Below are 23,284 nucleotides of genomic sequence, written 5' to 3'. Positions count from 1 at the left end.
ACCATCTGTCAACAGCTGTGGTTTTGAATGAGATGGTTTCCAAGACCAGCGATCAACCAGCAAACTTCATTTTTAGGGGTCTCCACAACTGTTCCCACAAGCCTGTTCTGCCCATCCCTTGGAGGTCAGGGGGGATTTCACGAGGAAATAGATACTGTATTTCCCAGGGTGCCTCTCCAGGAGACTTCTGTTTATGTTCGGAAGGAGGACTTGAATAAGTCCCTTGAGATGGGAGTGAGACCACAAACGATACTTAAATGTGCTCACTAAAGTGCCTTCGCAGCTAGCCCTGGTGTCCTGGTTACAGTTTCGGCTGAGTGCTAGGACTCGTGTATCATGAGTGACTGGGGCGACACCGGGTGACTGAGCACAGCAGAGGAGGGCTGGGCATGCGAGGCAGTCCAAGGACCAAAGGAGCCGGCAGATGCCGAGGGAGGGAGGGAAAGCAGGAGGACAGACGGATGGGAAAAGCCTTTGTGAGGCAGTTCTCTTGTGTCCCTGGGAGTCACTGTAACCTGACTGGGTTTGGGGAGCGGCGGCGACAGCTTCATCTGGCAGCTTGTTGCAGTGCAGAGTCTCAGGCCCATTCCGGTCTCCTGACTTAGAATCTGCACTGCCACGAGATCCAGGGGCACTCCCATGCACAGGAAGGTTCGAGAAGAACTGATGTAACCCCTGTTTTTCACCTTTTAGTTAGGACTCTTCAGTTGCATGGATAAAAAGTTAACCCAAACTACCCTAAGCATAAAGAGGGTGTTAATTTTTTCATAAAACCAAACGGAAAACAGGCTGTCTGATCTCAGCTTTTCTCTCTCTTTTTTCTTTAACCTCTTCTGCCTCTCCTTCTTTCTTTCTCCCCACCCCTGTCTTTTACCCTTCTTCTTCCTCTGTCTCACTCCCGAAAGTTGGCTCCTTTTGCTGAGGCGGTTGTCCCCATGAAGCTGGAACTCTGACCATGGATACTTCTCACCGTACATCCTCTTAACCTTCAAATGGAGACAAAAGAGACATGTTTTCCCTCAGTTCGAGGGAATCCTTCTGGCCAGGAGAAGGGGCCACTGTAACCGGCCCTCTTGTTTGACAAGGGGTGGGAGGAGGGGAGGGACACGGGCTCTGGCAAAGTAGAACAGCCGCCACTCCCTCCACCTCTCTTTCAGTCTTCAGTGACCGTGCCCAACCCTCCACTCAAAGGCTGGCTGTGGGACAGGGCTGAGACAGCAGCCGACGAAGCAAACAGGAGGACAGCTCGTCATGCATATTATAGCGGTATTCACTGTTCAGTGGCAATAACAAGGGCCATGTATCAAGGGATTTAAAAATATATGATCTTATTCACTGTCTTGGAAAAAGACATGTCTGGAGTCCTTCTGGCCCTCTGTATTGAAGAACGTCCCTCTGCCCTGACTGTAATGCTTTGGTCATTCCATAAACATTTATTGAACAGCAACTAATTGCCAGACTCCATGATAAGTGCTGCTTTTGTAGAGAAGAATAAGATATGGTCTTACCTTTAGGGAGCTCTCAAACAAGATGGTGTGTGGCACTGAGCCAAATGGCCCCTAAATTCCTTATACTCTGCTATTTGTAATACTTCCAGTTCTAAAATATTGAGAAGCATGAGACCCAGCCTAAAGATGGAGTAGAATATCATGTTTAGCAAGTGCACCAGGACAAATTGAAGGTTTATATGGGTAACACAGCTCAGTGTTTGTACGTATCTTACTAGAGAATTTATCTTTCACTCTGAAGGCCTTTGTAAGTGGGACCCAGGGAAGACATGTTGAGATTACTGTCCTATGGTGTCATCTCACACAAGGGAAGCCCAAACACTGAACTTTAGATGGAAGCAAACTATTTGTTTACAAAAATGGTTGTCAGGGACAGCACAGGATAAAAGTTGAGCTCACTTTGCCCAGAGGCACAATGGTCAGAAAAGTGACAACTTATTAATAAAAATTCTATGTGATATAATGTACAAAATAGTACACTTATCAAGCTATCATGGGATTAATTTAAGCTTCTGCATTCCTAGGCATATTCCTACCCCATATAGGTAGTCTATTAACTTACCTGTCACAGCCTAAAACCACATATCTATTTTATAATTGGAAGTTTAATTTTACTTGGATTATGCATCATGAGGAGAAACAATAGTTGAAATAGTTTAGATTCACTCTCACTGTAGATAAAAATTTGCATTTATGAGTTAACAGCATTTTAGTAGCAGACCTTTCAGGCCTTAACTTCATAAAATCAAATTGCAATGTATCATGGCTGTAAGAACAATGGAAACAACTTGGTGCCTTGATTTTCTCTCAACAGATATGCGCATGCAAATAAGTAATGCTGAGAAACTATTTCTTGAGAAACTCAGTGAAAAGGAATACTGGGAAGAATATAAGAATGTAGGCAGTGAACAGCATGCTAAACTCATCACCTCCTTGCAGAATGACATCAGTAGAGTTAAAGAAAATGCGGAGAAAATGTCAGGTCAGTTGCAACAAAGCTAGTTCAAATTCAATAGAAAATCTTTGGAGAGCAGCCCTTTGGTAGATGGAAAATAATGTGTACTTCCTGGATCATTCTTTACTATCAGCACAAGCAGCTATGAACCTAAGGTGGAGAGAGGAAGTGCAGAAACTCTCCCAGGACCACCAATGGAACTGAGGAGAAGAAGGACTGGTGTTGGGGGGTTGGGGGGGGGCAGTGGGTAGGGAGTGGAGAATCCCTGAGACCAACTGCCTTGGGGAATGAAGCTTCATTCAGTGGATGGTGTCTGCATGTTTCTATTCTAGGTCTGGGGCAATTCAACTGAGGTAGGAAGGTCCAGGGACAGGGTTATATGGAAAAGAAATTTACCTGAACCAAGCTTAAAACAACTTAACCATGCTATAAAACCAGAATCATTGTAGAGAAACACCCAAGTAAATGCTAGGTTATAGTGAGAAAGAACTGAAACACAAACACAAGACGGAAAATGGAGAGAGTGTGGAGTGTGATGGCATCAGGGGTGATGAAGCTTACCAGGACTAGTTCTGAGAACCATGAGGCCACCTATCTGTCATTGTGGCTAAGCACAATGGCTTAAAAAAAAATCAGAGACCCAGAGAAAGGAAAGTCATAGAGTAGAATAAATGGAGAAATCGGATTACTCAGAAGAACGCTGGCCAGATGACAGCTGGTGATGGTGCCCTGAGTAGTGGAGGTATTCATGTGGGGTCATTTCCATGCTTCTCTGCAGGGGCCCTGTCATGGGATGCTCCACTACTGGACCAAGAATTCTGTAAGTTTCTCAGCTCAGGGCTTCTGCACCACAACGGCAATGTACATTTGGTTCCAAATCAGTCTGAGTTTAGAGTTCCAATTTTTCAAAATATTTTCCTCCCCAGAAAAAAAGTAGAGAATAAAAGGGACACCTTCTGAGGCACCAAGGTGGCTCAGTTGGTTAAACGTCTGGCTCTTGGTTTCAGCTCAGGTCATGATTTTAGGGTCCTGAGATCAAGCCCTACATCAGGCTCCACACTTAGCAGGGCATCTGCTTGGAACTCTCTCTCCCTCTTCCTCTCCCCCTCCCTCCTGCTCTCTCTCTCTCTCTCTCTCTTTCTCTAATAATAAATAAATAAATCTTTTTTTTAAAAGGGAGAGGGGATACCTTTCTATACCCATCTATCCCCCAGCCCCTCAGACCCTCTCTCTAGATAAAACCACTATTACCAATTTTTGTAACTGTTGTCAGAAATATTTTGCATCAACATATACAAAGCATGCTACAAATACAATTTGGTACTTGCTTTTTCATGTAACAATATGAACATTCTTATAGATCAGTACATGTTAGCATTTCTTCATTCTTCCAGTAGCTACTTTGTTTTGTTGTATTATAATATTTTTACAAGTCCCCTACTCATAAGCATTTAGGTTGTTTCCTATATTGTACTAATACAAATAATGCTGCAATGAATATTCTTAAAAATCTCATTTTACTGTAATGAACATCCTTGTATTTCTATAATTTCATTTTTGTGTATCTCTAGGAAGGAATGGCTGGCCCAAAGTGCCCATTTATTTCTTTTTTATTTTGATAGGTATGGCCATCCATAGAGCTTGTACCCAGTTGACTTTAACCACCCCTATCCCATGCCCGACGTCTCCCTGTGTAGATGCGGATGCCTATGTTTCTGCATCTTCAACAACAGGGGTGTTAGCTAACTTTTTATTCTTTGCCAGTCTTAAAAGTAGAATGTTGTATCTCACTGTAACTTTAATTTCCACTTCTCTTATTATAAGTGATAGTGGATATCTTGTCAAAAGTTCAGGAAATGTAATGGGAAATATAACTACATTTCCTTTTCTGTGAACCATCTGTTCACATCCCTTGCTCATTTTTCTACTGTGTTATAAAGCTCTTTACATTTTAAGGAAATTAGCTCTTTAACTGTAACACAAAGTACAAATATTTCTGCCATTTGTCATTAGTCTTTTTTGATGGGCTATATTTATGGGGACATATGAAGGTTTAGAGTGCCCAAACTAGATTTTTATTTTATGATATCTGAGATGATGAATAAGTTGTCCAATATTTTCTTCTAGAATATTTATGGTGTCATTTTAATATTTACATCTTTGATTTTTCTCTGTGTCCATGAGGTAGGAAACCAGCTTTATTTTTTAGCAGATGGTAACCCTAACCTTAACCCTAACACTGTGTATCAAATAATTCATTTTAACCCTGCTGATTTGAAATGCTGACTTTATCATACTTTAGTTTCCCATGTGTATTTGGGTCTCTCCCTGTACTTTCTGTTCTGTTCCACTGATCTATGTATTTGTGTATCAGTACTATACCTTTAAAATGGTTATTATTTGGGGAAGTTTAAAAATTTTTAATTCCCCCCCAACGTTTCTTTATATTTTAAATTAAGAAGTCATCTTCTCAGATAAAATTATGAACCCATTATCTTGATCAGAAATTTGGATGATTTCTTTGAGTTGAAAAGTGTCATGCTGTGAATTCAGTTTTGGGATGGTGGTAATAACACTTAAACATATTGAATTATTTTCTGGTTAAACCTTAGTCTGTAGCTGACTTTAGATGTCATAGGAAAATAGCTGTTATGGGCTTTTCTTATCTTCATTAGTTTTAGGGATTTCTCCTAACCATGTAGGTAGCAGCAGCAACTTGGCTTGGGGACTATGAAAATACTCTGGGAGCCAGTAATTGGACCATGGGTAAGGGCAGGACACTTAAATTGATTTATCTGGAGCCTTACTATTATATTGTTGTTTTTCTTCCCTTCCTCCATGATTTCTCTAGAATGTTCCTCCCACACCCATGATCATGGAGTTTACTTGCAAGGAACAAGTATCTTAGGGAAAGAGGTGGTTATTGAAACAGGACACTAAAAGTCAACTTTTTTAGTCTCAGTTTAAATTGGGGTGCTAATATAACAGACACCACATTTCAGAGTAAACTGAGAGACTGCCATGCTGAGGAGACAAAAAACTGAGTTCCAGTCTATACAAGAAGTTGGACAGGTCAAGAAAAGATTGTTGGAAATTAGGGGACAGTGTTTAGGAAGAGATCTTGGTGTGCTGTACGTCCTATGCTGTCCCACAAAGGGGCAGGTGAAGGGTAATTCTTCCGTCACCTCAGATCAAGATGGACAATCTTTGAGGAAATTCCTCAGATTGTTCAGTATGCATCCTCTGTGGCTTGGAGGTCTAGTCCTGAGAAATCTAGGGGGTAAGAGACTGACTGATCATTCTGACAGCAGAGCCAAAGGGGAAGCAGCTGCTGTCCTGAGCTAGGCCTGTGTCTTAGTCCTTTTAGACTACTACAACAAGATACATTGAGTGGGTGTTTTATAGACCACAGAAATCTATTTCTCACAGTTCTGCAGGCTGGGAAGTTCAAGATCAATGCCAGCAGTTTTGGTGTCTGGTGAATACCTACCTCCTGGTCCATAGACAGCCATCTTTAGTGGAAGGGACAAGGGAGCTCTTTGGAGTCTCTTTCATAAGTGCACTAATCTCATTCTTGAGGGTTCCCCCCTCTTGACCTAATGACCTCCCAAAGACCCCATCTCCACATATCATCACACTGGTGATTCTGTTTCAAGGCATGAATTGGGGGCAGGGGACCACAAATATTGTCTGCAGCAGGCTGCACTCTCAGAGTTTGTCATGGCAAAGCACAACGTGTCTCCTATGAATGTGCTGTGAGAGAGAGCTAGTACACAGTCCTGTTAGAGCTCGGGGATGGTGTCCTAATAGAGACATAGGAGCCTGCATGCATGGGAGGGAGCAACAGATTGAGAGCCAGAGGCCAGAGGACAAGTTGTTGGCCAGCCTCAAGGACAGTACATCCCTGCATCAAGGAAACACGGGTGAAATAACTAGCAATGGGAAGGAAGGGTGGTCCCCTGAGGAACGTATAAAATTCTCCCATGGAAAAGGAATCAACCTTAAGTGCCAGCTAGGACCAGAAAGTGCCACATTAGCTTGAGACAGTCTCTGCCAAGTGAGAGCTTTCTTGTCCCTTTCCATGCTTCTCTTCAGCCTTGAGGGAGGAGGCACAGAAATGGTTATATGTCCAGGTTGGGAAGGGAATAGCCACAGCTTTGAATGGAGTTTCAAGTTTTAATTCCTACAAAAGACTGGATACGTTAATCCCTGATTGGAGGACTCTTATTATCACAAAGGATCCAGAAAAGGAAAAAATTTGCCATCTATCTTGTTGGGAGAGTTTCTAGCCTCCCAGTATGCATTTTAAAGGGAAGAGATAAAGCTAAGTTTGTTTGATGTCCCATGGTCATGTTTTTTGAATATATCACTTGCAGTGAGGAATGGGAAGACTGAAGATGGAAACAGAAGCCCAGTGGTAGCTCTAGCCATGGCTCCTCTCTACATTTATCTTCCATGGCCTGTGCCCCCTTCACGCGGCCTCTGCTTTGCTCTGTCCCATCCCCATTCTCTTCTTGCTTCCCATACACCAGTTCTTGCAGTTTTCTCCAGCCCAGATTCTGAAGAGCTGGTGTCATCACCTACCTAAAGAAGATGAGCAAAGACCTTTATCCATGCCTCCTCATGGGGCATGGGTCGGCCATTCTGTGGTCAGCTATCCATCCCTGCTTTATTTGGGACCATCCATGAGCTCTGGGGGGTGGTCGGGGAGGAAGCACCCAGAGCTGCTTCCCTGAACTTTGGTTGGGAGATGTTGGGATAGTGAATAGAGGACACACAGTCACTATTCTATCCAGGAAAAGGCTTTATTTCTCAATAAAAGGAAAGGCGACCTTAGTGAGGCCCAGCAATACAGAAAGTGTGGGGTTATGATAAGTCATTAGATATCAGAGTCACAGAGCATTTTTACTTTTGTCCTTCACCAGGTACACAGGACAGGAATCTCTAAAATTTCTTTGTACACTAAGATTTGGGTTCAAATGCACTTACAAAAAAGGAACATTACTTCTTTGAACATTGATTTCTTCATCTGTAAAAATGGGAGTCCATTGGTGATCTCCAAGAGACTCACAAGAGGCCACCTCCAGCCTCCCCACAGGAGGGGGTCAGCACGGTGAGGTCGTGTGACACTGATAAGTGTGTGAAAAGTGGGCAACAGACTTCCAGAAAACAGTGGGGGAGCAAAGCAACACGGAGCCAGACACAGCAGGGAAGGCAGAATGATGCAAAGCAAGCTTCAGCCAGCAAGGCTTTGCCATCAGCTTCTGAGAAGTGGCCACATTAGGGGTCTGAACAGCCAGGAGTGTAAAGGCACAAAGCCACAGTCTCCCATGCTCCCATTGGCAACATTTCCAACTTTTATGAGAAGGAGATGTTTCATACTCCCAGCTTCTTTGGCTGTGTTCACAAATTCATGGTTAACTGTTGTTTCTCGAAGCAGCATGGGAATCACGAAAGCTAGCAATGAGATTTTTATATCCTCCCTTGTGCTGGTTACTCTGTTCTTCCGAAGATAAACAGTTCATAGAATTCATAGAATTTTATATGGAACTTGGAACAAGTTGGGTATTTTTATTGCTTTATCAGTGTTAATATGGCACTAGAGACAGCTATAACTTTAGTCAGAGCATATTTGATTATCTGTTTTTTTAGGATTTGCAGCAAAGAATTAATGTTTAATCTTATCAAGCTCCAGGTGATGGTTTCTTTCAGACGTTAAGAATGAAAAATCCATTATAACTAAACTCCTGATCCATCGCAACTCTTAGACTGCCTGTTGCGTTTTGTTGGGTAGAAGTTTCAACTAAATAGCCACCCTTAGTCTAGTGGACTAGGTCCTGAATTGAAACAAATTCTATCAGAAATGAGATTGGAATGATTAAAATATCCAAGTGATAACTCCGAATGGGAGTAAGAAGAAGAGAGGTTGTCTGGATGGGTATATGTGGGTTGGAATCATGAGGACTTCCAGTTTCTTATTCTCCACATGTCAGGTTAGACCAGTTTCCTTCCTCTCCACTCTCTACAGCAGCCTTAATGTCACTCTATCTCACTTTCCCTTGAACAGAGTTGTTGATGGTATGATTACGAAGCATCTTTCAAGGCCTAAAATTTTATGATCCTTTGCTCTCTCAATCCTGACTATGACATAAGAAAATCTGGAGAGAATAAAGAATCCTGCACTTCTTCATATCTGTCCTCCTTTCTTGCTCTGAGCCCTACTCAGAATGAGGGGCTGACTTTCACGGCCCCTTCAGCCCTCTCTCCGTCTTTTCATTCTGTCTTTCCTGCCCAAGGAAACGCATGCCAAAAATACTGGAAATTTAGTTAGATGGAGTCAGAGGTATAGGATGCTTCTCCCTCAGATAATCAAATCTTCTTTATGTTTCCGTTATGGGATCAGAGGTGTGTCATATGCAAGGTAGATGGCTACCCTAAAGTATTGGGAATTTTTAGAAAGACAATCCTTTGGAGAGACAGCATCTTAAGCTAATTCACATTAAGGTGTTGGCAAATTATTGGAGCATTTTTTCTAACAGGAGGTACTAGATGCTTCAGTAAAAATGTACCCTGAAAATTTGGGGGAAAAAATATGTAGAAAGGAGCGGAGAGGATCATTGAAGATACAATTTATGAGCAGCATAGTTTTACCTAGGACTAGCCTTGTTAAAGCTTCTAATTTTCTTTTTAAAGAACACTATAAAGTCACTCTGGAAGATGCTAGGAAGAAAATAATCAGAGAAACTTTGTTGCAACTGGATCAAAAGAAGGAATGGGCCACACAGGTATATTTCAGTTTTCTTAAAAACAAAACAGAAGGGGTGCCTGGGTGGCTCAGTGGGTTAAAGCCTCTGCCTTCAGCTCGGGTCATGATTCCGGGGTCCTGGGATCGAGCCCCGCGTTGGGCTCTCTGCTCAGCGGGGAGCCTGCTTCCTTCTCTCTCTCTCTCTGCCTGCCTCTCTGCCTACTTGTGATCTCTCTCTGTCAAATAAATAAATTAATTAATTAAAAAAAACAAAAAACAAAAAAAACAGAAGTTGCTCCCCTATTTTTTCCCATGGTATATTATAATGATTAAGAACCTGAGTTCTGAAGTTTGGCAGTTTAGTTTAAATCATGGTTCTACCACTTACTGGGAATATAAACTAAATTTGTTCCTTGACCTCTCTGGGCTTCAGTTTCCTAATTTTAAAAAAAGGGCAATAATGTTATTTACCTTTAAAGAAGAGTATGGGGATTAAATGAAATGATTTACGTAGCATAGTGCTCATAAGGAACAAGAGCTCAGTAACTTACTCAGTTATTTTTAAGTAATAATAATGGCTACAACGAATTATTAAATACAAGTTTGGGATGCATTATAAAATGAAATATAATTTGTCTAAAAAGTACTGTCATATATATTCAAACCTAAGAGAGTACACTTTACATTGCAGAGCTTTAATATTTGGGGATATAAAAAATGTCTGAGGGGCGCCTGGACGGCTCAGTCAGTTAAGTGTCTGCCTTCAGCTCAGTTCATGATCCCAGCATCCGGGGATCGAGTCCCGCATCAGGTACCCTGCTCAGTGGGGAGACTGCTTCTCCCTCTTCCTGCTGTACCCCTCTGCTCATGCCTACTCTCTCTCTCTCTGACAAATAAATAAAATCTTGAGAAAAGTTTGAGATATAATTTCCAACATTTTATGTTTTCTAATCCCTTGTTTTTGCTGTCCTTCCCCTGCCCCCAGACCATCTCTGGTTACGAAGATCCCCACAGGGACTGTCTCTTCATTTAGAGTATCTCCTCTTCAAAATCATAAACATCTGGTCTTCTTTAAAGTTCTTCGCTGAATTTCAGTTGCTATTGTTTGTTGCTTAACTGTTAGTTCAATTGTTCTTTCAGTTACTATCCTACTGCATGACTTTTACGTACTTATACAAGTATAGAGGATTATGGAGAACTGACCAATAGTTTATTTGCCCATAAAATTCAGCCCATTTGGGACTGAATATGATGAAACGGTGAAGTCAACAATGAAATGATCTGAACATAGTTAAGATGATTAAAAATGCATCTTTAGATCAAATATATTTCAAATATACACATTCAATATATCGTGAGGACTGTTCCAGATACTGCTCTGAGCATTTTACATGCATGTCTCTCAACAATCCTATAAGGCAGGGACTCACTAATTAGAAGACTGAGGCACAGAGAAATTTTTGTGGCTTTCCTAGAGCAAGTGGCAGAATTCCAGATGTCTCCTTCAGATCATCGTTCTTAATCACTACCTGATACATTGTCTTTTCTCTACATTAATGGCGAATACCCACACATGTGAGTGAATTTTCCCCATTTTATCTGGCTATTTTAGTATAACTTTAGCTTCTGATAATCCACTGTTGTGCAACCTTCGCTGCATATGGAGGTCACCTGAGAAGTTTGGTTAACTCATTTGGTTCCTCAGAGATGCTCATGTAATTGGCCTGTGATGTTGACTTGGTTTCTGGATTTGTCAAACTGCCCAGGAGATTCTAGCATGCACCCAAAGTTGAAGACCCCTGCTCCATTGTTAGTGAATGAAACCACTAGCCGACTAACTTCCGTTATGAGATGTATTCTGCTTCTGTTCAATTCTGTGTTCCAGGACACTTCAGAGCTATCAGTAGCAGCTGGATTAGAAAAGGTCTTGGTTCCTAGGGAATGTAGGTGCACCCTTAGTCTAATTAGCATGATTTGAAGAAAAAAAAGTATTGCAAATCTTCCAATTCAAAGACTGAGATAAATTTATTCCTAACATATTTTTAAATTACTTCTGTCTGTGTTTATGATCTATAAAATTTTTCCTAATCTCTCTTGTTTTGGTTATGCCCTTCGGTTACTGAATGTGGAATTTCTAGCACGGTATCCATATAAAAGTACCTCACAGATAAATGCAATCTTTCATCCATTATAAAGTTCCTTTGGGGAAAACTATAAATAAACAAAAATTGAAAATGAATTTACATTTTATGAACTACTGACAAAGTGATGCTTTTCTGTTTTCTTCATCTAAAATGATTTTCTCCAGGAGACAGTCTAGTTACCCTGAAACTATTTGCTATTAAGTTTGTAAATATGTATATTTTTATTATTGACATGCAGAAGTCTTTCAGATTAAAAATAATAGTAATAGTAAGAGAATCTACTCATGGTTTTGCTCTATGTTGGATTATGTCTGTGACCATAAACTTGAAGAGTATTTGGTCCCTGCATTTCACCCGCTTTAATCATGGAACAGATCACTTAATGAATTGATTTCATCATGGCAATCAGAGTCAGTCACAATGGAAGCCCAGTTGAATGGATAGCTATTGTCCAGTTCTCTAAATCACCTGTATCAGGCAGTGTGAATCGGCCAAAAATAATATGAGAATAAAGAACAACTGAAGCAAAAGTTCTTAGATATATTTCCAAAATAATTGCAAAACATAATGTAAAATGATCAGGTAAGTTCATTGTGAAGCACCTGCTGCAAGTCTTCCTTAATACAGAAACTATCTTTTAGAATGCCATACGGTTCATTGACAAGGGCAGCTACCGAGAGATCTGGGAGAATGACTGGCTGAAAAAGGAGGTAGGTGGAATTTTATTTTATTTATTTATTTTTAAAGATTTTATTTATTTATTGGACAGATAGAGATCACAGGTATGCAGAGAGGCAGGCAGGGGGGTGGGGGTGATGAGGCTCCCTCCTGAGCAGAGAGCCTGATGCAGGGCTCGATCCTAGGACCCTGAGATCATGACCTGAGCTGAAAGCAGAAGCTTAACCCACTGAGCCACCCAGGCACCCCAGTAGGTGGAATTTTAAAAAACAATTTCTCCTTTCTCATTTTTTTGAACTGGAAAGGACTTTAATTTATGAGCCGAAGACATGGGAAAAGCACAGAATTGTGACTAGCTAAAGTAAAATTTAAGTGGAATCCTAATCTTATTACGAGCTGTTACTCAATGAATACCATCAATAATTTCAATAACAACCAGAAATCATTTTTGGCATCCTGACTCATATACTCAAATGTATGAAGCTTCTTTATGCCCTAAAATTGATCTGGTCTTCCTCAAGACTCTACTTCCTTCTGGGTAGTGGGAGGAAGGCTGAAGGATCATTCTAACCTCATTCCCTGCTGTTTTTGAATTGCCTTTTTGGGATGACATAGTCTCCTTTGCATAAGTGTTCAGTCGGTTAGATTTCCTTACTTCCCCCTGCTCTGCTCCAAGACAGATCCTGTTATATAAGGAGGTGGGGCTTACATACCCTCTTGTGGGGCATGTCACTGAAGAGGGCTTAGATCTGTGGGTTACCTTTGGATCTTTGCTCCCTCTGCCTTTCGTCTGTACAGGACGTGCTTTCGTCTGCTCCCTGCACTGGTGACTTCTGAATGGATTGCTCTGACCTTGTGGACCTCATGTTGCAGCCAATACCAAACCCACAGTTGCAGCCATTTGCCAGTGGTCAAGATGTCCCTACCCATTGCAGGCTCTACATCCTATCCTAGCTTGGTCATCAGACTCTCTTCACACCTCTTTCTGGAGAACATGTGGGAACTAGTGGCACAGTGTGCTACCTTAGACCCTTAAGTCTGGGTCTCCCTATACCAGCGCTGCAATACTGCTCTCACTGAATGGGGTCATGGGAGGACTTCTAGACCTTCTTTGTTATGAGGCACTGTCCTGTGCTCCTCACTCTGTACAGACCACACCCTCTGTCTTCCCTCCTTACACTCATGTACCTGGAAGACTCCCAACTCTCTTTTAGGCACAGACTTTGATGCTTAATTTCTTTCTGAATCATTTTGTATTTCCCCCAGAAAGTGTTGGGTACTTTTTACTCTGTGCTCTCTTGTTTCATGACTCTTGTTAAAATATGTTGAAATTGTCTGTTTTTGCATCTATCTCTTCATTGCAGAGAGCAGGCTATGCATTTTACACTGCATATCCATGAGAACTAATAAATAATCTATGTTCAATATATAGTTATTGAATAAAAGGATGTCCATGAGTATAGATATATTCATTCGAGATATGAATCAAGTACATGGCTTAGATCTTGGGTAAAGATGTGAAAGCATGTTATTGGATAAAAGAGGTAGATAATCTTTGGTCTAGATACTACAAGGTGCTACAGAAGATGTGCAAAACTCACTACTTGGAAATTCCCTTTATATCCAGACAAGTAGTCACCAACCTGTGCTCAGATACTGTCCATGAAAGAACAGTCACTCTCTTTTGGAAGAATTCACTTCAGCTACACACAGCTCTTGTTAGCAAGTTATATATATGTACATGATTCTCAAATATGCGTGTTCAACACTAACATGTGTGTCCGTAGCTCTAGACCTGTATCTTTATTTGCCTACCAAATATTTCCACATGGATGTCCCAAAGGTACTCAACATAACTAAAGCAGGATTCGTTAAATTTCTCTTTAAATTTTCACTTCTTACATCTCCTTTTTCACCATCTGCTCAGATACCTGAAGCAAAAATGTCACTATCACTTTCTCTTCTCTTTTCCTTGCCCCCTATTTGGCTGAATAGAATTGGTGAATCTGGGAAACAAGTAATTTAAAAATTAATGTTCTTTCTATGATAGCAACTATTACCTTTAAGCTGCCCTTATAAAGTCATGGTAAACAGGAGTCCAAACTACTTCCAAAATGAATCAAGATAAATCCCTAGTTTTAAAAAATGAATATTGATTTCAAAAATGCAAAGTGAATGGGTGCCTGGGCGGCTCAGTTGGTTAAGCATCTGCCCTCAGCTGAGGTCATGATCCCAGTGTCCTGGGATGAAGGCCCTTGTGTTGGGCTTTTTACTTAGTGGGGAACCTACTTCTCCCACTCTCTTTGCTCCTCCCCCTGCTCTTGTGCACATGCCTCTCTTTCTCTCTCCAGTTGAGATGCCTAAATTATAACTATTACCCTATTTCTGCTTCTGTACCTTCGCTTGCTAACCCATGAGGAGATGGAAGAATACCAGAAGACTTTTTGTAGGCACTCTATAACCACACAACCCCCACCCAGAATCGAACCTAGCAGAGTGGCCGCTCCCAGACCCCCACCCGGCTCTGGGCCGAGAAATAACAGCCATCTGGCACCAGAGACACCCCCACCCAGAATTGGACATGACAAAGAGACTGCCCCCGGACCCCCCACCCAGCTTTGGGTACGGGAGATAATAACCATCTGGCACCCCGGCAGGGTGACCCTGGCCAATCCTGAGGGGGCACATACCCTAGCAGTGCCAACTAAGCAGTTTGAAGAATGACAGCCCTTTGACCTAACCAATAATCTAATCCCAGCCTTTTCCCGTTCTGTGCAATGTAGTCATATTATAGAGTTGCTGTTTGATTTTCCCGCGGTATGTAGTGATTTGTTACGAGATACTATGATGTATGCTAAGTCCCTCCCTCCCCAAATAGTGTACAAAAGGTGCTGTGATCCTGAGCTCAGGACCTCTTAGCGTCACCAGCAACGAGTGCACGGAGGTCCGGGTTCGAACTTGTAATAAACGACCCTTGCTGTTTGGCTTTGACTCTGGACTCTGGTGGTCATCTTTGGGGGGTCTTGGAATTTGGGCACAACACAGTAAATAAATAAAATCTTTTTAAAAAACCCCAAAACTCAAGGTGAGCCTAACAGTTAAAGAATATTAGGGAGCAGTTTAATCTTGATACTTTTATTGAATATAACAGCATAATCCTAATTAATAATAATTTAACAATTCAGATCTTAAGTCTTGTGTCATAGATATTAGGTTCAGAGAGAATACCTGTAAAAATTTATATCTGACTGATAAGAAAGGGGTTTTTTTGGTGTTTTGATCCTTCTTACTAAAGCCACAAATGATATTTTGTTTCATTTTATTTTTTATTTCCCCTGATTCAGTAGAAATAAAAGATAGAAAAAATGTCAAGTTTAATTAAATCATGAACAAAAGAGCTTAGTAATAAAGGACAAATCATTTTAAGGAAATTTAATAGACTTAATTTCTCCTTATTTCAATAAATACTTATTTTAGCATTATTAAATTTATTCATAAAATTAATTAATACCATCCCTGGGTGCACTTGGGTGGCTCAATGGATTAAAGTCTCTGCCTTTGACTCAGGTCATGATCTCAGCATCTTGGGATAGAGCCCCGCATCAGGCTCTCTGCACAGCAGGGAGCCTGCTTCCTCCCCTTTCTCTGCCTGCCTCTCTGCCTACTTGTGATCTCTGTCTGTCAAATAAATAAATAAAATCTTAAAAAAAAATTCTTAAAAAAAATACCATCTCTGGCTATAAGTATTATCACAAGAATTGAAAATTGCCCAGAAATAGAATAATGTATGTCAATTAATTTCTTTGAGAGAGGTTTAGAATGATTAACAAGGGATATTCAATAATGGAACTCTTGCAGGAAAAATGTGTCATTAAAGGTACTAAAATAGCGGCGCCTGGGTGGCTCAGTGGGTTAAGCCGCTGCCTTCAGCTCAGGTCATGATCTCAGGGTCCTGGGATCGAGTCCCGCATCGGGCTCTCTGCTCAGCGGGGAGCCTGCTTCCTCCTCACTCTCTCTGCCTGCCTCTCTGCCTACTTGTGATCTCTGTCAAATAAATAAACAAAATCTTAAAAAAAAAAAAAAAGGTACTAAAATACAGTGCAAAAAAAAAAAAAAATAATGGAAGTCCTGAAAGCATTTCTCTATTTAACTCTTTCACCGATAACCAAAAACTTGTATCTGTGGAAAAGATATGTAGTATCCTATGCATGACTTACATTATCTGGTTTTATTTAGCATGATAATTAAGGAAGGGAAGAAAACTGAAATTTCCAAATGGCTTAGATTCATTCAACAAACAGAAAGCCAATAAAAACTAGACAAAGGGATTCAAAGAGGTTAGCAATCAGAGTTTCAAGTGTGAGAAGGCATGAAACTAACTTGCATCTTTCAGGGGAGATTTTCAAGAGCACACATTTAATTCAGGATCCTAAGTCTCTAACTTATAATAGTTTAAACTATCTTTCTCAATCTCTTAAGTACATTTCTGGGTATCTAGGGAGAAGCCCAGATGGGGAGAGAAAAGCGGTCTTCTACTTCCTCCTTTTAACTTTCTTACCCTAATGTAAATAAATACCTAATGTAAAGGTATTTATATGGCGATAAAAAGGAAGTAGTTTTCATTTCCCTAATATTTCAAAAGACTGGAAACAGTAATTGTTGGGAACCTTAGTTAGTAGTCCAAAGGGTCAGTGATGCCACAAGATATCCTTAGCTTGGAAGATCGGACTTAACTCCCCAAAAAGGACCTCTTCCTTCTCAGTTTTGGAAGGAGACCAAGAACTGTGTGTGCTGCCTTCCAAGCATGCCAAGCCCTTGGGTCAAACATTTCCAAATGTCCTATCAATTCCTTCTGTTTACAAACTCTAAATATAATTTTCCTCATTCTTTGACATTTGAAAATTATTAACTTTTCCTTAAGACATTCAAGCCCATAATCAAGCTGATGATCTCCCAATGCACGAGATGCTAAAGCACCAATCCCTAAAAGCTTTCTATAATTTAGTATTATGGACTTAAACTGGTTTACTAAACAGTTTAAGGCAGGTAAATAATATATGCTTTTCTTTCTAACGATAAACCTCCAGCAATATTTGAGCCTTTTCTATGGCACTAGTATCGCTTTATGTTACTGTTACTCGTGTATTTGTTCACCGGATTGTAAGCCTCTTTGAGGGAAACTCATTCACTTTTGCATCCTTCAATGTCTCACACAGAACCTTGCCCATAGTAGGAATTTAAGCATTTAATACATGACTTACGTGAGAGATATGCATGTAGTAATACACAGAATGTTTTCAGATTCCAAAAGTACAAGTCAAAAATGTTAGTTATCTAAGTACTCATCTCAGCTACGCTCTTGGCAACACCGAACAAGAGATACTGAATCTAAACCCCTGAACCTTGTTTGTTTCATCATATTCCCTTGAGATACTTACTTTTTCCAGTTTATCTCCATTATTCCCATCAGCATATCACTTTCTCTTTTATAGTCTTTTTTTAAAAACATTTATTTATTTATTTTAGAGAGAAAGCATGCTAGGAGGGAGGGGCATAGGAAGAGGGAGAGAGAGAATCTCAAGCAGACTCTCCACTGAGCCCAGAGTAGACATGGGGCTTGATCTCACGACCCTAAGATCATGACTTGAGCTGAAATCAAGAGTCAGATGCTTAACTGACTGAGCTACCCAGGTGCCCGTTTTCTATACTCTTCTAATTCTCCTATTGTCCTGACCTATCTCCATGAGCACCTCTCAATGCAGCACCTGTATAGCTCATGCTACATGAGGCAGGCAGAGAGGTGAGCCTAGTAACATCCGGTATATCTTTCCCACTGTCTAAGTCTTTAGACAAAGTTTCCAAAATATCCTTCTTAAAGATTGATGGGAATTCCATCAAAAGAAGCAGCAAATTTTGTTCATATTTAATTAAGTTAATCATATTTCTTTAGTAAACATTAAACCCATGTCTACCTATGACCTTCCATTACCTGCAAAAAAAAAAAAAAAAAAAACCAAACCCTTTAGCATTATTTCCCTAATTGTCCAGTTTCTCTCCTACTCCCCACATCCATTTTGTATCTATCCAAAACCAAAATAACTGCCTAACCTGTGGTTTGTTCTGCCTAGAGTGTACCTTCTTTTGTTGTCTGAAGAATCCCGACTTGGTCTTCAAGATCCAGATTAGATGTCATTTCCTCTATTAATTCTCCCTTACCCCCTACCCCAGACCTAGAGTGAAACTCCCACCATAGCTGAGCATCATCTGTTATGGTTTGATCACACTGCTTTTTGTTTTTATCACCATCTTCCCCCATTTAAGCACGATAAGTTAATTAGTCTTATTTTCATGTTTATCTCTACCTCCAGCACAAAGAACGCACCAGGGTTTCTGAAGAGTAGGAAAAGACAACTCCTGCCATTCACTAGTAACTGCATAACCATGTAAACAAGTTCTGCAAACAATCCAGAAAAGTGACCCACTCATCACTTCTTAGAGAGGAAGGACAAAGCAAACCCAGTGATAAATAATACAGGATAGATCTTCCCCTCAGGCAAATGGACTTTTAGGAGTTGAGTATTTTACAGAAGACCATGTTGAACTAAGTGAACAAGTACCAATATCCATCCATTCTCTTCTGAGAACAGATTGCAAACCACAAGAAGGAAGTTGAAAAATTGGAAAACATTATTCATGAACTGGAAGAAGAAAATTTGGTGCTTATTGATCAACTATTCAACTGTAGACTTGTGGATCTCAAAATACCCAGGTGAAAGTCATTAGCATATCTAGAAAGTAGCTTGTAAACATTTGTATGTGTAAGAAGTTGTTATTTTTAAAAGATGATATAATTTTTTAATGCTCTAGCTGGATGGCAATAGCTGCAAAGAAAGGCACTCATGACATGGCCACGGTGAAGGTGAAAGATTATTACAACCGGCTGTGGGTACATGCTAACTTTGGCTTGCTTCTTTTAACAATGCACTGTAATCTTAACAGCAAACACTAACCAGGAACATCACAACTGCTGACCTTCAAAAGCCTCCAGGCCAGCAGGGAAAATGGGCATAAAAATAAAAGCATACCTGTGCAGCAGAAGATAGACCAAGGTGTGATCAGCTTTGCTGTAGCTTCCTGGAGGTCTTCTGCCCTTAGGGTTACCTTGTGGACTGTAACATTGTTTCCTTTGATAGTGGAAGAGTCAAGCTACCTTCCAGGCAGAGAAAATAGCCTTGCATTCCAAGTCACATTTATTCCTGAGCAAGAGAAACCAAAAGTGTATTTTAGGCTCTCTTTTTCTGAACTGACAAAAGAATTCTTAACACACCAGTCTTGAGGAAAACTGGGATCCTGGAATATGGAATTCAAATTCAGAGTGGTGGTGATGATTTGGGCAAGCTGTCAGAAACAACTGATACCCCGAAGAGTAGCATGTTTAGGAAGAGAGGGGAAACCAATCACACCGACGCAGGCTGTGCATGTGGAAGATGGGAGACAAATGTCTTGGTCTAGGAGTTAAAGCTGAGAAACTAAACATGGTGAAAGGGCCACAAAAAAGTTCCTACCCGAATAGTTCTTGTGGTTTGCATGGCATGAAAAAATACTGTTTGTGACAGAGTATTTCTTGTTCACAAACTTCCCGATGTGTTCCAAGCAGGGTGGCTACAGGTATTGTGGGCTTTCGTTTGCTGGGCTAAGGTATGGGCTGTGGGATACAAGCATGGAGAAACAGGAATCATGTAGTTGCGTTACAGGCTGAAGCCTGGCGGGGCAGTATAGAGAAGGGGCCGGCCACCTGTTCCCTTACACAAGGTCCGCGCGCGGTGCCCTGGAGAGGTAGACACCTGTGCAGACGTGGCGGGCAGTCGACTGTTTACTGGACTCCTGAATTCCCAGGCTCTTGAGCTGATGCCCTCAAGGAGTCCTAGGGGGTGTGGGCCTTAGCGTCCCCCCAGGAAGCGACACACTCTTGTCAGCCCCCTCTTCTTTGATCAGGTCTCCAGCTCCACGCTCCTGTCCATCCTGCTTCTGCTGTCACCTTCTTAGCCAGCAGGTCTTCATCTCTGCAGCCACGGCTGGCGCTTTCCCTGCCTCCGCTGTTGTCTTTCCTTCTTTTCTCAACAGGCCCAATCTTAGAAAGGAGCTACCCTCCAAACTGCCAGCCCCATTTGCTGCTTTGGTCCGCTCAGTCTTCTCTATCTGATTTGGTGCTGCCACGAAAGGGAATGGCTGGTTCTACAAAGGGGAATTCTTTCACTGGCCACAGAGAACTGGGTTGTGATGGGCAGGGAGATGAGCAACTCTTAATGGAGATTTTCATGAAGTTGTTTGCAACTTAACTTTGTCAGGTGCAACTTAACTCTACCCAATTTAACCCCTAGCCCCACAAAAATCCTCAATAAAACTGACAGTGTTCATCAGTGCCTTGTGGCTTGGTTTTCTTTAGTGAGAGACCTGAGTGTTTAGTCTGGCTTCTGAGTTGGGAGAGATGCATTCAAAATCTGACCAAGCAAAAAGAAAGCATGGGCAATGTGTAGGAGAACCCGGTTAGGAGCCCTGGTACATGCTTCCATGGCACCCTAATCTTTTCCTTCGTGACCTGTATTTATCGCACTTGTGATTACTTATTTAATGGCTGCTACCTTGCTAGATTATAAATTCCTTGGGGGCAAGTGTTTAGGATATTTTAGAAAGATCTGCATAAAGGAACAGAAATGTGTTAACCCTCAATTATCTGTTCCACCACTTCTCCAGGATAACTTTTGAGTGTATTCAGCAACTTTTACTATAAGCCATTTTCAAGTCAAAGAAATATAATACATATTGCATATTTTATGGCAACTCAGTCTTGTCATATACTAGGAGGGTGAGAAATACACACAAACTATGCCCAAAGGACATACAAAAAGTGTTTTCCTATTTGGCTCAAGAATGGGGGTATTTTAGCTAACAGAGTTACTACCTTTCCCATCCAGTGCTCCCCAGACTTCCTCCTTCACAACTCACATAGAATGTCATAGTATCTGCTAGACACATGAGATGAGGCGAACGTCCACCACAGCTGACTTCCCAGGGACCCCAGCACCACAGAATTGAGGCTAAGTGGACCAATACTTACAAATCTAACACTAACTTCATATAATAACATTCTTTTTATTTTTTGTAAGATTTTATTTATTTGTCAGAGTGAGCACAGGAAGACAGAGTGGCAGGCAGAGGCAGATGGAGAAGCAGGCTCCTGCTGAGCAAGGAGCCCAATGTGGGACTCGATCCCAGGACGCTGGAATCATGACCTGAGCCGAAGGCAGCGGCTTAACCAACTGAGCCACCCAGGCATCCCATATAATAACATTCTTTAAGTATTTTCCATATTATCAAGTGTTGGTGCACTGTGGTGATAAAAGGTGACAACGAATTAATGGTTATGAGAGAATCCACATCTAAATGTTTAAGACATTTAGTATGATCATAATGATTCAAAGTGGGAAAACCAGGAAAGAAGAGAATTCTAAGACCTCAGACATGTCTACCTGCAGACCAGAGCTACATGTGAAAGTGACCTTTACTGAACTGAACCTTAAAAAGCCTTTACAAACATAAATATTGTATGCAGTTATATTATTTGCTGGAGACTTACGCAATTTGAATAACACTTTACTCCTGTTCTTTAAATAATTGACAACCTATAATCCAGGGGCTTCACTCTGACTGCTGAGCTGGTAAGCATGGGGGCTGGTTTGAATATCTGCAAGAGTCCGATTCACACTGTCTTCAGGCAAAGCTATCAGGAGCTTTCAAGACATCATATACTCTGGTTGAAAGTTCAGTGGGGGGGGGGCGCCTGGGTGGCTCAATGGGTTAAGCCACTGCCTTCAGCTCGGGTCATGATCTCAGGGTCCTGGGATGGAGCCCCATGTCGGGCTCTTCGCTCAGCGGGGAGCCTGCTTCTCTCTCTCTGCCTGCCTCCCTGCCTGCTTGTGATCTCTGACAAATAAACAAATAAAATCTTCAGGAAAAAAAAAAAAAGTTCATTGGGTGCCGAAAAGCAGAGCACAGGCTTACACATGTGCACCGAGAGCTGCGTTGGTGGACGTACACATCACCTGCCACTCGGTGTCAGCCGGAGCCTCCATGTCATCTGGGATTCCTGCTGCTCACTGTCTTTCTCTTTTTCTCTTCATTTTAAAACCATCCATTCAAGCCCCAGTTGTCCCTCACCTGAATAACTACAATAGCACCCTAACAGGTGTCGTGCTCACTTTCATTCCCAGGACATTAAGTGTGTTATTCCCTTATCATGCAATGCCCTTCCTCACCCCAAGCCCTTCCCTGGCAAACAGTCCCTGGTTCTTCAAGACTCAGTTCAGTTACCGTCTGTACCTGGAAACCTTTCCTGACTCCTAAAGCTCCATCAGGTGTTGCTTCTGTCCCACAGCATTTGTCACACTCGCCTACTCACCCATCAGGGTAGAGACCATCACCCTAAAATACTGTAGGCCTCTCTGTACCCCACTGGGCCTCATGGACCTCAAAGGTATAAACTATGTCTCATTTTTCATCTATGTGTCTCCAACACCTACCAGAGAGAAAGACACCAGTGAGCAGATGGTGTAATATTTGTTGACTGACAAGCTGTTTTTCTCATTTGTTCTTTTTAGGCAACTATATCTTACTCAAGCTGCTGGACTGAAACCTCCGCCTAAAGCGCCTTTGGAGTTGCCAGAAATATATGGGGGTATTATTTTATTGTAATGGTGATAGGGTTTTTTTTTTTAAGTTAACAAATACTTACTGAGCATCTATTATAGACAGGTACCTCATACCCAGGAGCTATTCAGGGAATAAATACATGCCAGCTTCTCCATATTTCTCTTCTTGCAGCTTTCTCTAGTCCTGTTTTCAAATTAAAGTCACTATGTTTTAGAATTACATTAAATACTCGTGAGAGGGATGGGGTGCTGTCTACACTGGCGTGTTTTTGGTTCCTGTTTAGTCAACCAACCAAAATACCAGCACGCACATAAGTTACCATATGATGTAAGTTACCATATGATTACCAAAACCTAACAGCTAACAGAAAGGCATACAACTTAGAGATTCTAAACATGGGAATCACTCTCACCGTAATACATAGATTCTATATTTTTCAAAGCTCTTTCAAATTAAAAGTGTGAGAAAGTGTATATTGTACTTTCATTTTTCTCGATCCCCAAATAACCAGTTTCTTTGTATTCATCCAAAATTTGCAACCTGC

General features: G+C 41.3%; 1 protein-coding gene and 1 long non-coding RNA gene across 6 annotated transcripts in view; one reads left to right on the top strand and one right to left on the bottom strand.

Annotated features, from left to right (window-relative positions):
- LOC309873463 overlaps positions 1–23,284 on the bottom strand; it is a 47,933-nt gene that overhangs the window by 10,315 nt on the left and 14,334 nt on the right. For 2 of the 3 annotated variants that reach the window (XR_014316374.1, XR_014316375.1), the window contains exons 1-2: positions 22,823–23,280; positions 19,116–19,286 (exon numbers count right to left, since the gene is read on the bottom strand). This is a non-coding gene — a long non-coding RNA (uncharacterized lncRNA). Of the gene's footprint in view, positions 1–19,115; positions 19,287–22,822; positions 23,281–23,284 lie in introns of those variants that run through there. The other variant, XR_014316373.1, reaches the window with a different exon arrangement.
- The window catches only part of CCDC83 (coiled-coil domain containing 83), a 48,191-nt gene that overhangs the window by 21,765 nt on the left and 3,142 nt on the right, over positions 1–23,284 (top strand). For 2 of the 3 annotated variants that reach the window (XM_082749086.1, XM_082749087.1), the window contains exons 5-9: positions 2,323–2,490; positions 9,157–9,248; positions 11,994–12,062; positions 18,678–18,799; positions 22,689–22,765. In XM_082749086.1, coding sequence (XP_082605212.1) covers positions 2,323–2,490; positions 9,157–9,248; positions 11,994–12,062; positions 18,678–18,799; positions 22,689–22,765 — 528 coding nt within the window. The remainder of the gene's footprint in view (positions 1–2,322; positions 2,491–9,156; positions 9,249–11,993; positions 12,063–18,677; positions 18,800–22,688; positions 22,766–23,284) is intronic. The other variant, XM_082749088.1, reaches the window with a different exon arrangement.

The sequence above is a fragment of the Mustela nivalis genome, assembly GCF_964662115.1.
Source record: "Mustela nivalis genome assembly, chromosome: 9".
Taxonomy (NCBI): Eukaryota; Metazoa; Chordata; class Mammalia; order Carnivora; family Mustelidae; genus Mustela; species Mustela nivalis.
This window is presented reverse-complemented; position numbering and strand designations above follow the sequence as displayed.